Here is a 12970-nt window from a genome sequence, read left to right on the forward strand (position 1 = left end):
ATGTGTCAACTTAGGTTTTAATAAAGTTATTTAATTGAATTTTTTGCTTAAATCTATTTATCTATTTTATATAATTTTTTGAATTACTTTATCTAACTTCTTGGCTATATACTAAAATGGTTAGTTGATCTTCTGGCATCTTTGAACTGTATTGTAGTTTGCTAATGTTTAGATGTTAATGGACAATAATGGTTAATTTTTATATACATTTTTTATTGAAATGTAAATCAAAATCAGATTTAAATAAATTGTATATTCTGTCTTATCAAATAACACACATTTCACAAGTTCACCTACACATTTTTATATCTTCCGTAAATCATACTCTTGTCTGAGTATATTCAACAGGAAACTTAAAAGAATGTTGACCAAGGGCTTGAATATTAGGCAGCAAGCCTGCATTGGGGATTATATTCCAAGACAGTGTCAGTGTAACATTGTTGTGACCTCTGTAAAAAAGACAAATAGAGATTATAAGATTAATCTTTGATTTACCAAACATAGACTTTAAAATGATTATTTCAAAGAAAAAAGAGACTCACTTTAAACCATTTCCATCATCCCAGAAATAGTATTTTGTGTTCATATTTTTAAAATCTAGGACAGCATTCTCCCCTCTCAATATTATTTTATCCCATAAAACAACCTGGTTCAGCTCATTGTTTGGTGTGACATACTCTGCAGTGAGATACAGGAACAATTGTTTTACATTCCAGTTGAAGAGGTTGGACAAATCTGTCTTGAGATCAAATGTTAAATAGCCAAGATCATTTCTTTCCCTAGAGGCACCATAGTCTGGAACATTCTTTCTGCAATGAAAAAAATATTTAGGTTATAATGCCTGTTTATGAATCAAGCATCCAGTATCATATTAATAAATATTAGATGTAATATCACATATTTTGACTGTACTATTAATGACTGATTTTTTCTTTATATCAATAATCTATACCCAAACAACGTAAACTTTAAAATATCTGTTTATATTTTCCTTAATATGTACTATAAAACTGAAAAGTATACGCCTGTAGTATATGCCTGTGTAGTTTATTTCTCTTTTAGGTTATGTGAGAACTGTTATTTGTTTTGTATATTAAAGATTTAATTCACTTACACGACCACTTTAACCGTATTCATCTGAGCTGTAGTTCTATAATCCACTGTTAATGTGGAAAGAAAACACAGGAATGTTAAACATGCTAAAACACTGAGAGTGTATGTTAATATAGCATTTACTCTTGTTAAAACAGAATACATTTTCAGGAAATGTTTATTTTTTCGTGGTGGATAAAAATTCCACCGCGATGGAAGCGAAAATTTATAATTTTGGAATTGAATTACTTTCTGTTAGCTGACGATGACAACTAAGTGACATTAGAGACACGTCACACTATCTTCGTGTACATGTACCGATTAGCCATGCAATTATAACCCCTATTTTAACTGTTTAAGTTTCAATTAAGATTTCTTTTTACGTTCTGTTCCGTTTCAGAGAAGTAACGTAACAGTATATATTTTTATGAGTGCAACACTTTCAATCTTCACTAGAAAAAATGATCCCTTCTTACTTTTAAATAATTGTGAAATTCATTCTGAAATCTTTAATAATTAAAAATTTTACCATCTGTAATCTCAAGACTCTATTTAGGAGAGATTCAGTAATCTATTTTATTTGTGCATTGTAAAAAAGAAATTATTGTATCTTGTATATATATTCCGAGTAAATTCTCCTGTATTTTATAAAGATATAAAAATATGAGAGAATTTTCGAAATTTAATTAATGTATAGATAATGAAATAATAAAGAAAAAAAATTATATAACAATCTACATTAAATCCTTAGTTATATTATACAAATAAAAATAATATACTGTAAAAACCATGACAGCGTGGAATTGTTTCAATAATTTGCAGCATTTCGCTGTTGAATCGCAATTCCGATCGTCTAGGCGAAAAATAAATCAGCGACCAATGGAAGCAATAAAACGAGTTGTTATTCTTTTAATAAAGGTTTTTGCACTATTACTCCAGGCTTGGACCATGGTTAATTAATTAATTAATTGGATATAATATATTAAAAATACTGATTCAGTAGTCTAGTAGCTTGTAAGGATGGAACTCGTGGTCCTGAGTTCAGATTCCATTAAAAAATAAAAGGTTTTTCTGGCAAGAATTTCTCCTTAAGGGTATTAGAGTTGATAGTGTTTATGCTTTCTTATTTGCGCCTGAATTATTCGGATGTGTTTGATTTTTGTTCGACCGGATTATGAAAGAAGAGAACCTGTGGTTGCGCTTGCTGTTGCTTTGCTTGCCTTTTGCAGCTGGCTAGTCTCCACGATCCAGCTCTCTAGTTTTCGGAATCAGTGATAATACAAAAAAAAAAATAATAATTATAGTAATAAAGTACTTATAAATGTAAGAAAAAAATATACATTTTATGTGGTATTGTTTAATTAATAATTTTTAATATTTATATTTAATAAATAAAATATGAAATGTGAAGTGAATTGTTAAATTAGTTTAAGATTAAATAAGGTGAAATCATTATTTATGATTAAAATTGTTGCAAGAATAAAGGATAGTAGGGGAAACATGGAAAGTATAGACGCTGAGTTGCAGGGCACACCGCCAGGTAAACTGCGACAAAAACATACTTTTGTCGCAAAGCTCCCTTTGACTTCTTCATAACAACCACTGGTTATTGCGGTATTATTAGCATCTACAGCTCTAGTACACATGTATGTTGAATTTTCCGCTGAAAATAAAGGATTATTATATATGTATTATATATATGTTTTGATTTATTTGTAAATTAATTTAAATAAGTGCACAAATGTTATTGTATTATATAGGATTATTATTATCAAACATTCCACACGGTCACGATTTATACAGTAACTATTTGTAATTCTTATTTGTATATAATTAAGGCTTTAGTGTTAATAAAAAATATATATTTTAAAAAAGGATATATATTTCAGTGAGTGGGTAAGAGTGCTAATTTTAGATATAAGGTAGGGGTGAATATAAACGCCCTCATAATATGGGCAAACGATTCCGTAATGTCCATCACGGTGACGAGAAAACTCCTGTTTTTAAGTGGGTACCCTGGCATTCAGCCAAGCGCGCTGTTTACATAAGTGCAAAATTTAAATATCGAACGATTTTTTTTCATATCTTTTTATTTTTTTTATACTATTATATTGATAACGATTTAAGAAAATACTTATCTTACCTTGACCGTTGAAATAGTAAGTATATTTTGCACATACATCATTATTTTCTAGCGTACATGACGCTTGTGCGGAATAATGAGTCCAAATGTACTCGACATCCGGCCAAGTTCCGTCATCTGTAAGTTATAAATGTTATTAGTTTTGTATTGTAAATGTGATGAAAAACAAATAGAAAATCAAGTGTTTCTATTTAAAAAAATATAAACATTTAATATATTGCTTATCGTAGTTTTTTTATGTTACATATGTTGTTATTTTATTAAGTTTATAATATATGGTATTCAATACATACAAAATTTTAAGTATATAAATTAATAAATAGTATAAAAATGTTATAAAGTTTAATTTCGGTATGACAGTGAGTTTTGTGGTCCATTTTTTTAAACGCCCATTGGTCGTTTATTTCAGCATCAGTTGTCACTGACCAATGACCACACATTCACTCAAATTTGTTAATTTAACATTAATCGGCGTTTCAGCGACTTGAGGATTGTATAGTATTGCTGTGTTATGGTTTGAAGGGAGCCATAACATCGTAGCTGCCAAGGTTGTTGGCGCATTAGCGATGTAAGGAATGGTAAATATTTCTTACAGTGCCAATGCTAATGCTAACCTTTATACTCAGTGGTGTCCACTTACCATCAGGTAGCCTATTTTCCCGTCCGCCTACCAATACCATTAAAAAAAGTTACATCTAAAGTAAACAGCTTACATGATACCACGAGTGGGAGCTGACAGGGTACTTTATCATAAAGTTTTGTTGCTGTATCACATGTTGCGTTTAGGAATATGGATTCATTGGTGTAACGTGGTCCAAGCCATGTAAACTGGAAACAGCGCGAACTGTTCCTGCGGTCGGTGTTCGCTATTACAGTTTTACCTAGAATAGATTAAAATATCGAAGATGCATCTGTTTTATTATTGGAAATTAATTATTATCTAAGGTGCTCCGCGAACAGATCATTCAAGTCGATATCACGTAAAAATTATTTATTAAAGTTCAAGCACATTAATACACGAACATGCACACTATCAAACAATTTCTAGAAACATAATGTTTCTCTTACAAATGGAATAATATTACTTTTAAAATTGATTATTAATGACCTACTGAGAAGAAGCAATATCGACATCGACAAAAATACAAATGTATACTTACAGAAGGCTGTCAGAACAATTGTTATTATTAAACTTTTAAACATGATGCGTGAGCATTGAACTGTTTGTCTTTGTTACACAATAATCATTTAAATTAAATAAAATATATGTTTTCTTTCGATTTCGTACAAATAGACTTCCTATCTCTGTTTTGTTACTTATCAATTTAAAAGTAAAAACTTCTTTAACGCTAATTATGATATCTTTTATAATATAAATACAATAGGAGTTATATACGTATGAATCGCTTATCTTGGTATTTGAGGACCGCTTGCAAGATTTTATTGTCCTGATAACTTTATCAATTCCTTATACTGCGCCGAATGATTAATTCAAATCAATGTTTATTACCTTTTGATTTATCATTAAATACCTACCTAGTTAAATACAATTAATGTATCGCTCTTCTAGTTTTATTAAAGTTCTCGGCGTCATCGTGAAGACTGTTCAATACGAGGTGCTATTTTGGTTGGATTGAGTTCCGCCTTTGGTGATATTCCTTTGTTTTTCGAGAACACGTTAATTTTATTATTACCGGTTATCATCAATAAAATATTACGATAATTGTAAAATTATCTCAATTTGTCTTCAAATAATCATTGATTAGGCCACCTGATGGTATGTGGTCACCATCGTCCATAGAACAATTCCTTACATCACCAATGCGCCACGAACCATGGAAACTAATGCCCCCCGTGTCAGTAGTTATACTGGCTCACTCACCCTTCAAAAACTGAGTACTGCTGTTTGACGGACGGGCTTGCACAAAGCCCTGCCACCAAGCAAAGAATCGTTTGTTAAAAATTCAGTATTGTCCAATTATTTTTTAATGTTATTTAAAAGAAATTAACTCGAAAATATCAGTCAAGTGTACGTGATATTAAAAATGAATGTGATATTTAGGTGTAGTTATTTTTAACTTATTATGAGTGATACATTTTTATTGAAAAATAATTTTCAATGTAACTAACAGGTCTTTGAAACCAAGAAACCATCGAGGTCGTTTCGAACTCTCCGGCAGCAGAGAGATGAAATTGTTCATATCATAAGAATGCCGTTTGTATGTTACAAGCAACTACTGATTTTTTTTATCGAAAGTCACTTAGCGAAGCTCTATGACGAGCATAACACTGCATATTCCAATTAAATCATTTCCTTTACTGTATCGGTATACGATAAGCCGATTTCGTCTAAACTTCAATCAGAGAGCAGTCAACCCTATTGCTCACACAGATTAAGGACAGCTATAGATATAACAATATTTAGAATTCGTTTCATATTGATTTGTATTACAGAGCCGATATAGCACAGCGGATAAAATATGTAGATCTTAACCGAAAATCGCTATTTCGAATCCATACAAATTGAATTTATTCAACATGAACGTGGAACAAATCCACAGATTTTTTACCCTTATTTCAGTCGTAGGGATTCCGGGTCACAATCGGCTAAACTCCATCAAATAAATAATTAAATGGAATAATATATTTATTAATGTTATTATTGCTTACAATAGTCACTTGTGAAACAATTCTTCATATCATTTATTATTATAAACAAATTTTCTAATGTCTGTTAATAACAATGTTTTTTTTTAATAATAATAAAAAAATCCTTCTCGCCTCTGTCTCTTCTACTCCGTAGTCATTCCGTAGTCGAAAAGTATGATAATAATTATGTATGGAATGGCTATTTCACAATAGTGTTAAGAATGAAATAAACTACCGCTGGACTTAGTAGCTCTATCTCAAATAAATCCTGTAACGATTTAAAAATGCTTACAACAACTAATTAAAATGTTATTTGTATTAAACAAATAACATTTAGATTTTGATACCAATTAGCATTCTAAAATGTAAAGAAATATCCTGTAAATGTTCCAGTGTCGGGCTAACGGTACCTAGGAGAGGTGTGAATGATTGGACCACCGCGCTACTACATTCTTCAGATTTCCATCTGAAAAATCCGGCACGATAGACATTATATTATAAATTATTATTTAGCGATTTCTTATAATAAGCTTTAGTAAAATATTAATGGATTAAAATCGTTGCATAATTGTAACAATTAAATCAATCTGCTTTTTGGAGCTGTGAAGCGCTTCGTCATGTCAGCGGACGAGTCACACGTCATCGGTAGGACAATAGCTGTTGATGTGAGCATAAATACATCGACATTCAGTACAATTATATTTGAAATGATAATGAAATATTGTCATTTCCATTCTTTGTCTCATGAATGGATAATTCTGTTATTTTTCTATTTGTTGTCGTTAGTATATTTAAAGCGTTCGATGTGATAAACTCTTACATGAACTTTTGAATGATCATTTTAAAATTTTAAATAGAAGTTAAAGATGTCATAGTTGCATAGTTACATAATATCTTGTTAACATTATTGAAGTTATGGACTTTCACTCTGAGAAAACTATGTTAATAATGAATTGTTTTAAACCACACAAACGTTTTATCATATAATAATATTTATTTCTTAAATCAAAAGCACTAGAACACTAGAAACAATACGAGCAAGTATAAAACATAATATATGTTAGTATGATAAAGTTGTTATATATTAAGTAATAACATGAATACGTGTTTTCCCAAACTAAGCGCAAACTCACAACGTATATGTTATTGAATCTTCCGATCTGTTAGTATTTTCTTTGCTGTAGATAACTTATGGATATAAATACTCTTAAAAATAAACGAGCTTGTTTTGTTTGTATTTACAATGTTGTTACACTTGATTTATTTATTTTAAAGTTTCTCAATAGTTCTATTTCTTGAATGACGCTACATTTTAGTTCTAGATATTTTATTCAATGTTGGTTTTGTTATTTGAGAGATTTCTTTAGAAGTGATTAAGATTGAAATCTTACAAGGTGATTATCAATATTATTTCAATGGGAGTATTGTAACGAGTTATTATGATTTATTTGTTTAGTGAAATTCTTAATAATAACAGCAATACTTTTTTGATAAATGTATAAGCTTATATTTTATTTCAATTCTATTCATCCATCTATTCATTGCTTTTAAGTCCAATCATGGACTTGGATATCTATTTTGTCGGTATCTATATTGTGTCTTCTGCATCCAGCGGTTTCACGCCGTCTTCTTTGTGTCGTCATCCCACCAGTTTCGATCTAGACTTATTTTTGGATTTGCTTCGAGGGTTTTTTCGACTACTTTTTTTTTATTTAAAATTACTGTATCTATTTTTGTATTCCTAGGCTTAACGAAATAAATGACTGATTTAAACATAGAATTTGGTGTATTGCATTTTTTGTTCAGAAAAAAAGTATTAATTAACTATGAATAAATAAATAAATGAATTATCGAATATATAATAGTTTTGGCGCGGCCGATGGCCTAAACTGAATTTGATGCAATTTGGTATGAAGATGGTATGAGAAAGGACACAGGCCTTTTAATCCCAATACGTGAAAAACACAGGCGAAGCCGCGGACATCAACTACACTAGTTATACAAATATGAAATGTCTAATACAGGCTAATAAACGATTTGATATATGATATACTCGGTTTAATGAAAAACATTTTGTAATAATACTAATAACACGAGAAAAGTGAAAACAAAAGCTCAATATTATATTTTAATATTATGTTTACAGAACAGCTTCCATAAATCTTAGTTCTATAACTGAAGGCCTCTTTGTATCTTTGGCGCTCGTTCTCTAGGAAACGCTTTAATTAAGTTATCATGGGAAATACCTCGCATCCTTTTGAAATATTATACGGCAAAGTAAATTGGATATTTTTTTCTGTACGTGCGCTTTTTTATTCAACGAAAAACATCTCTGAATAAGTATCACTATTTGAATGAAATCATTCAATATTTTCCCTTTTGTACATTGGGTAGCTCTTAAGTCAAAAGATAAGTAAGGTACATTTAGTGGAAGGTCTTTGTGCAAGTCTAGATACTCATTACTTATTCAACCATTAAACAACGTTTCCTAGTATTGTTGTGTTTAGGTTTGCAGTGGTCAGTGTAATTACTTGAACTTATTGACATAACTTCTTAGATCCAAGGTTGGTCGCTTTGGCGAGATGTAAATAACTGTTTATACTGAATGAATGAATGAAAATAAAAGTCAATGTCTAGGGCCTACTCACTACTGAGTGGTTAGTTATCATCGGTAGCAACATTTTTGCCTTTTTCTGTATAAATTCATTCAATATTCAATATATATGAATATTCATCATAATATAAAAGATATATTGAATTTGCTTGGATAATAATATTTATGTAAAACAGTGTCTACTTTATAAAGATCGAAATGATTATAACATAGATATAGTTAAATAGTAATGACATCATAAAAAATGATATGACGTAATGGTTTTTGTCGAATTAATTTTTATATCAATGCTAAATTTGATGCACTTCTAATATATTTTATAATATATATTACAATGTTACGGTCTTTATTAATTAATTTATTTGTAATTAACTTTATTAAGTAAATAAAAGGAGTCAATAAAACGGTAAGTTGATGATGAAATTAACCAATTTATTCAAGCAATCAATTTACAAAATATATAAAATATAATATATCCTTTATATCTACAACTTCGGTAATATTACAGTGTATGTATACATGATTTATTTACAAGGTAAGTTTAATATAAATTACGAGTATTTACAAAGCTTTTACTAAAAATAATTAAGTAAATTAAAATAAATGTATTGATTTTATACACGCTATAAGTAAACCTCATGTATTTTACAATATTGGGGTTACCATAACGACGATTCTTATTTATACGCTTGAGAAACTTTAAGAGAAGAAATACGTAAAAGTTTCACGCACTTCCACAAAAGCTATAAATCGTAGCACTTTGCCGCTCTCTCACCGTGCACTCACTCACGATATAGTTCATCACACGTATTAATAATGACGCACCACGTTCTAAAGTTTCACATTTTATGCTATCATCGAAACCCTTAACACTGATTTAGATAAAAGTCCGTTACGTTTCTAACAAGTGTCCCAATTTATATGTATTAACTACTGGCCTTCTACCCGACGTAGGGGAAAGGCGCAAATGGCGCGGGGTAGTATCCGGGGAAGCCGGCGGCGCTCGGCTGCACGGGAATAGAGGACGTCACGTAAGACGTCAATACCGTTGGAACAACTTTAGTCGTGAACAGCGTTGTGTACACCGTCTTGGCGCCGAATGTCAATTTCAGAACTTGGCTGTTCGTCGCAACAACTTCCGTGTTCAAAACAACTGGAGTCGAAGTTACCGTGAACTGCTGCTGAGGGAAGAGAGGGTTGATGGGCAGGGCCGGTAAGCTACTCGTTCCTATTTCGTATTCCGTTTTAGTTATCGTTGCAACCGGTCGCGATATTGTGCTTTGAATTGTATTTTTTCCATCGAAAAGCGGTATCACGTGGGATTCGTATATGGTTTCATATTTAAGGATCGGTTTCGATGTCGTGACGACATTTGGGATTTGTGCCGCTGCAGCGGGATTGAGCAATCTTAATAGAGCGAGTTGTTGTGCTTGTTCCGGAGTCAGAGCCGGAGTGGCAGGGTTAGGCGGTTCCGTTACTTGGTTCACTTTATTTTGTCCGTGAGCTTTCTTAAGTCTTAAGTGGTTATCTCTATACTTATCGATTTCAGTCAAGTCGAAGTTTGAACCGACATTGGCGAGATCCAAATCAGGTGGGAAGACACGTCGTGGTACTCCATCTTCGTCTTCGTTGCTGTCCCCAAAGTCTAATTCAAGATGTAATTCGGAACCAGCTTCGTCAAGACGACTATTAAATTCTTTCAAAGTTTTACTTGGTATGAATTGATAGAAGTCCATAGGAGGTAATGTTTTCGTCGCCGTAACGAACCTTGTGACTTGGTAAGTCTGTATAAAAGTAAGACTATTTGTCATATTGGCATCTCTTACGACTGGCAGTATATGAGTTTTGAGCATGTGTTGGGTGGTACTAAATGTTTCAGTTACAGTCTCTAAAGGAGGAGTTTCGACATCAGACGACAGTGTTATTGGAGGTAACGTTACGATGCTAGAATCTAATAGGTAATGATCCTTTCCGTAAGGCGATGCTGTTGCTAATATGTTTTCAGTTAATGGTTCATTTAGAACACTCTGACTGTTTATTGGTAGAGCTGTTGGCTCGATACGTTTTTCAATCGTAGTCGTTACGGTGATAATACGTGTATTTTTTACGCGTCCAACCTGTAAAATCAATAAGTATATATTTGGCAGGACTTTGTCTCACTCATTTATTAAATTTTCTACTGCCACCAATCAGTAATAATTAGTACTGTCGTAAGGCAGGGTAGGTTGCGTGGGATGGTAGAAGGAACTTTTTTTTTTTAAGTTTGGCGGCGCATTGTAGATGTAAGATTGGATTAGATTATATGCACCATATAGCGAAATACATATACATTGTCTATAGGTGGTGACCACTTACCATCAGATGGCGCATGTGCCCGTCTGCCTACATTAAAAAATACAAACCTGGAAGGTATAGGGAGACTTCAGTGTTGCAATTTCATAGTAAACATCTCGAAAATCAGCTGGAGTCGAAATTTCTACTTTAAGTGTTTCAACTGGTGGCGGTTTTTCTATTGAATTATCTTCAGTATCGTTATCTAAAAGAGTACCCGGACCACTCTGAGAACCTGAGAGTTCCAGGTCGTTATCGGATCGTGCTTGAGGAGATAGATCATTTGATTGAGGATCATCGAGAAGAGGGTTCAGGCTTGGTGTAGTTTGTGGTTCATCATCACCGTTCATTTTGCGAATTGTTACTTTAGGTTTAGGACTAGTTTTATATTGCCAACGTCCCGAACTTTGTGATCGATTTAATTTAAATTTATATACACTCGAAGATGCAACTGGAGTAACTTGTTCGACTGCAGTGGGCTGAATGCGAGGCTTGAATCCACGCCTGGATTGGCTATCATTGTTGCTAGATGGCGTCACCGTCGTTTTGTGACCAGAGTTGCGATTGCTTTTTCGTCTATTTGAAAAAGGTGGTGATGATTCACTGAAAACAGACACAGTTGCCAGTTGAGCTGTGTTGGCAGGTCGACCAAAACGTGTACTGAAAATGGAAAAAGTGCATGTAAAACTAACAAAGATTCATTCATTTATTTTTTAATATAATTAAGGTGCTGGCAAGTAGTGAGATCATGCAATTTAATAAGCAAATTGAATATAAAGCTCGCAGTCTACTGACTTTTTATGTAATAATAAAATAAGTATATAATATGACGGAAGATTAATAACGAAAATGAATAGTCTCATCAAAATATGCGATGGATTTTTACGATTATGAGATTTGCTAGTCATAGTAAACTTTTGACACATATACTCTACCTTTGTGTTCGCTGGGAATGTGAAGAATTTCTGTTTTTAAATTTCTTGCCTTGGTTAGAAGGTTCAGGAGTATCATTCTCATTATTTTGAGATCTGTGGCGGTTCTTGTAAGAACTTCCATTATTTGTCTGTCTCCGGGTAGTTTTACTGTGATTATCTTCGTCGCTTATGGATGGAGTCGGTTCCAAATTGTGCCTATGATTTTTATTAAGGACCGGTGCTGCCGTTTTCAAAATTCTATGGGGTGGACTTGGCGATATTTTAGCTTTATGACCTGATTGTAAAATTTTTGAGTTACTATTAAGAACTTGTGCATATTTTCCTGATATATAAGTGCCTATGACACTGGTTTCGTGAACTGTTGTTAGTCCATCCTTAACTATCGTTCCACCGAGAGTAGTAACGAGACCAACGGGATGTTCTTCATCATCAGGAGGAGGGGTTGGTTGATGTCTGTTTTTAAGATTATTTTTTGGTTTTTGTGCATGGGATTTTGACGGACGTAAGTTAATAACTCGGTATGTTTCTTCAACAAATTCAGATGGTTGTCGTGACAAGTAATCGTATTCTGGTTCACCGATATTATTTGAAACTAAAATTGCAGGTTCGTCTTCAGCTTTGCTGGATTTAATTTCCACTACACTGCTAACTTTGGAATTTATTATAGACGACGGTGGTGAGTTTTGTTTTACTTCAACCTTACTGCTAATTATGTTAGTGACGCTTTTGATTGTTTGATTTTTATCTTGTTTTTTGGACGGTGACGGTTGTTTGTTAGCCTTTACTGGTTTGGGGGTATTTTCTACAATTTTTGATGGCCCTGCGAAAATTTCGACTTTAGTTATTATTTGTTTTTGTTCTTTAGCTACTGATTTGGGTACATTTGCAACTTTTTCTTCTTTTTTAGGAGAGGAGGTTATGACAGATATAGCACTCGATGCTGCGATTGGGACTCCTGATTTATTCGTCTTATCTTTATCCGTCGTCTTGCTAGGTTTAATGGCTTCCGGCTTTACATTGCTAATCGGTGGTGGTTTGGTTTCTATAATATTTTCTTGTACGGAATTTTCAGTTTTCGGTGGTTCTAAACATAAAAATATATTTAAGATTATATACTAACTAGAAGAAAGTTAAACTCCAAATTTAGTACTTTAAATTAAGAAAAAAGTAATGGTTTAAAATGTTAAATACGTTTTCAAATTTGAC

The 12970-nt window shown here is 32.4% G+C and overlaps 2 protein-coding genes across 3 annotated transcripts in view; both read right to left on the bottom strand.

Moving 5' to 3' along the window:
* Nucleotides 1-238: 238 nt before the first annotated feature.
* LOC125063833 (signal peptidase complex subunit 3) lies at nt 239-4578 on the bottom strand. The gene is made up of 8 exons (XM_047670483.1): nt 4396-4578; nt 3949-4116; nt 3236-3352; nt 2655-2755; nt 1608-1631; nt 1115-1260; nt 543-809; nt 239-449 (listed from the first exon to the last, which is right to left on the bottom strand). The coding sequence occupies exons 1-8, from the start codon at nt 4436-4438 to the stop codon at nt 320-322; spliced, it is 996 nt and encodes a 331-aa protein (XP_047526439.1). The 5' UTR covers nt 4439-4578; the 3' UTR covers nt 239-319.
* Nucleotides 4579-9333: 4755 nt separating this feature from the next.
* LOC125078018 overlaps nt 9334-12970 on the bottom strand; it is a 144729-nt gene continuing 141092 nt past the window's right edge. Inside the window, exons 7-9 of one of the 2 annotated variants that reach the window (XM_047690164.1) lie at nt 11765-12848; nt 10901-11489; nt 9334-10615 (exon numbers count right to left, since the gene is read on the bottom strand). In XM_047690164.1, the coding sequence (XP_047546120.1) occupies nt 9440-10615; nt 10901-11489; nt 11765-12848 (2849 nt within the window). In that variant the 3' untranslated portion in view covers nt 9334-9439. The remainder of the gene's footprint in view (nt 10616-10900; nt 11490-11764; nt 12849-12970) is intronic. The other variant, XM_047690165.1, reaches the window with a different exon arrangement.

Source organism: Vanessa atalanta, chromosome 4 (assembly GCF_905147765.1).
Source record: "Vanessa atalanta chromosome 4, ilVanAtal1.2, whole genome shotgun sequence".
In the NCBI taxonomy this organism is placed as follows: Eukaryota; Metazoa; Arthropoda; class Insecta; order Lepidoptera; family Nymphalidae; genus Vanessa; species Vanessa atalanta.

What these genes read in the sequence shown, in the direction of transcription:
- LOC125063833 (XM_047670483.1), bottom strand. Translation starts at nt 4,438, where the DNA reads ATGTTTAAAAGTTTAATAATAACAATTGTTCTGACAGCCTTCT. An exon ending in AATTGTTCTGACAGCCTTCT is followed by an intron (nt 4,117 to 4,395) that starts GTAAGTATACAT and finishes AATCTATTCTAG; the next exon opens with GTAAAACTGTAATAGCGAAC. An exon ending in AAGGGAGCTTTGCGACAAAA is followed by an intron (nt 1,632 to 2,654) that starts GTATGTTTTTGT and finishes TAGAGTCTTGAG; the next exon opens with ATTACAGATGGTAAAATTTT.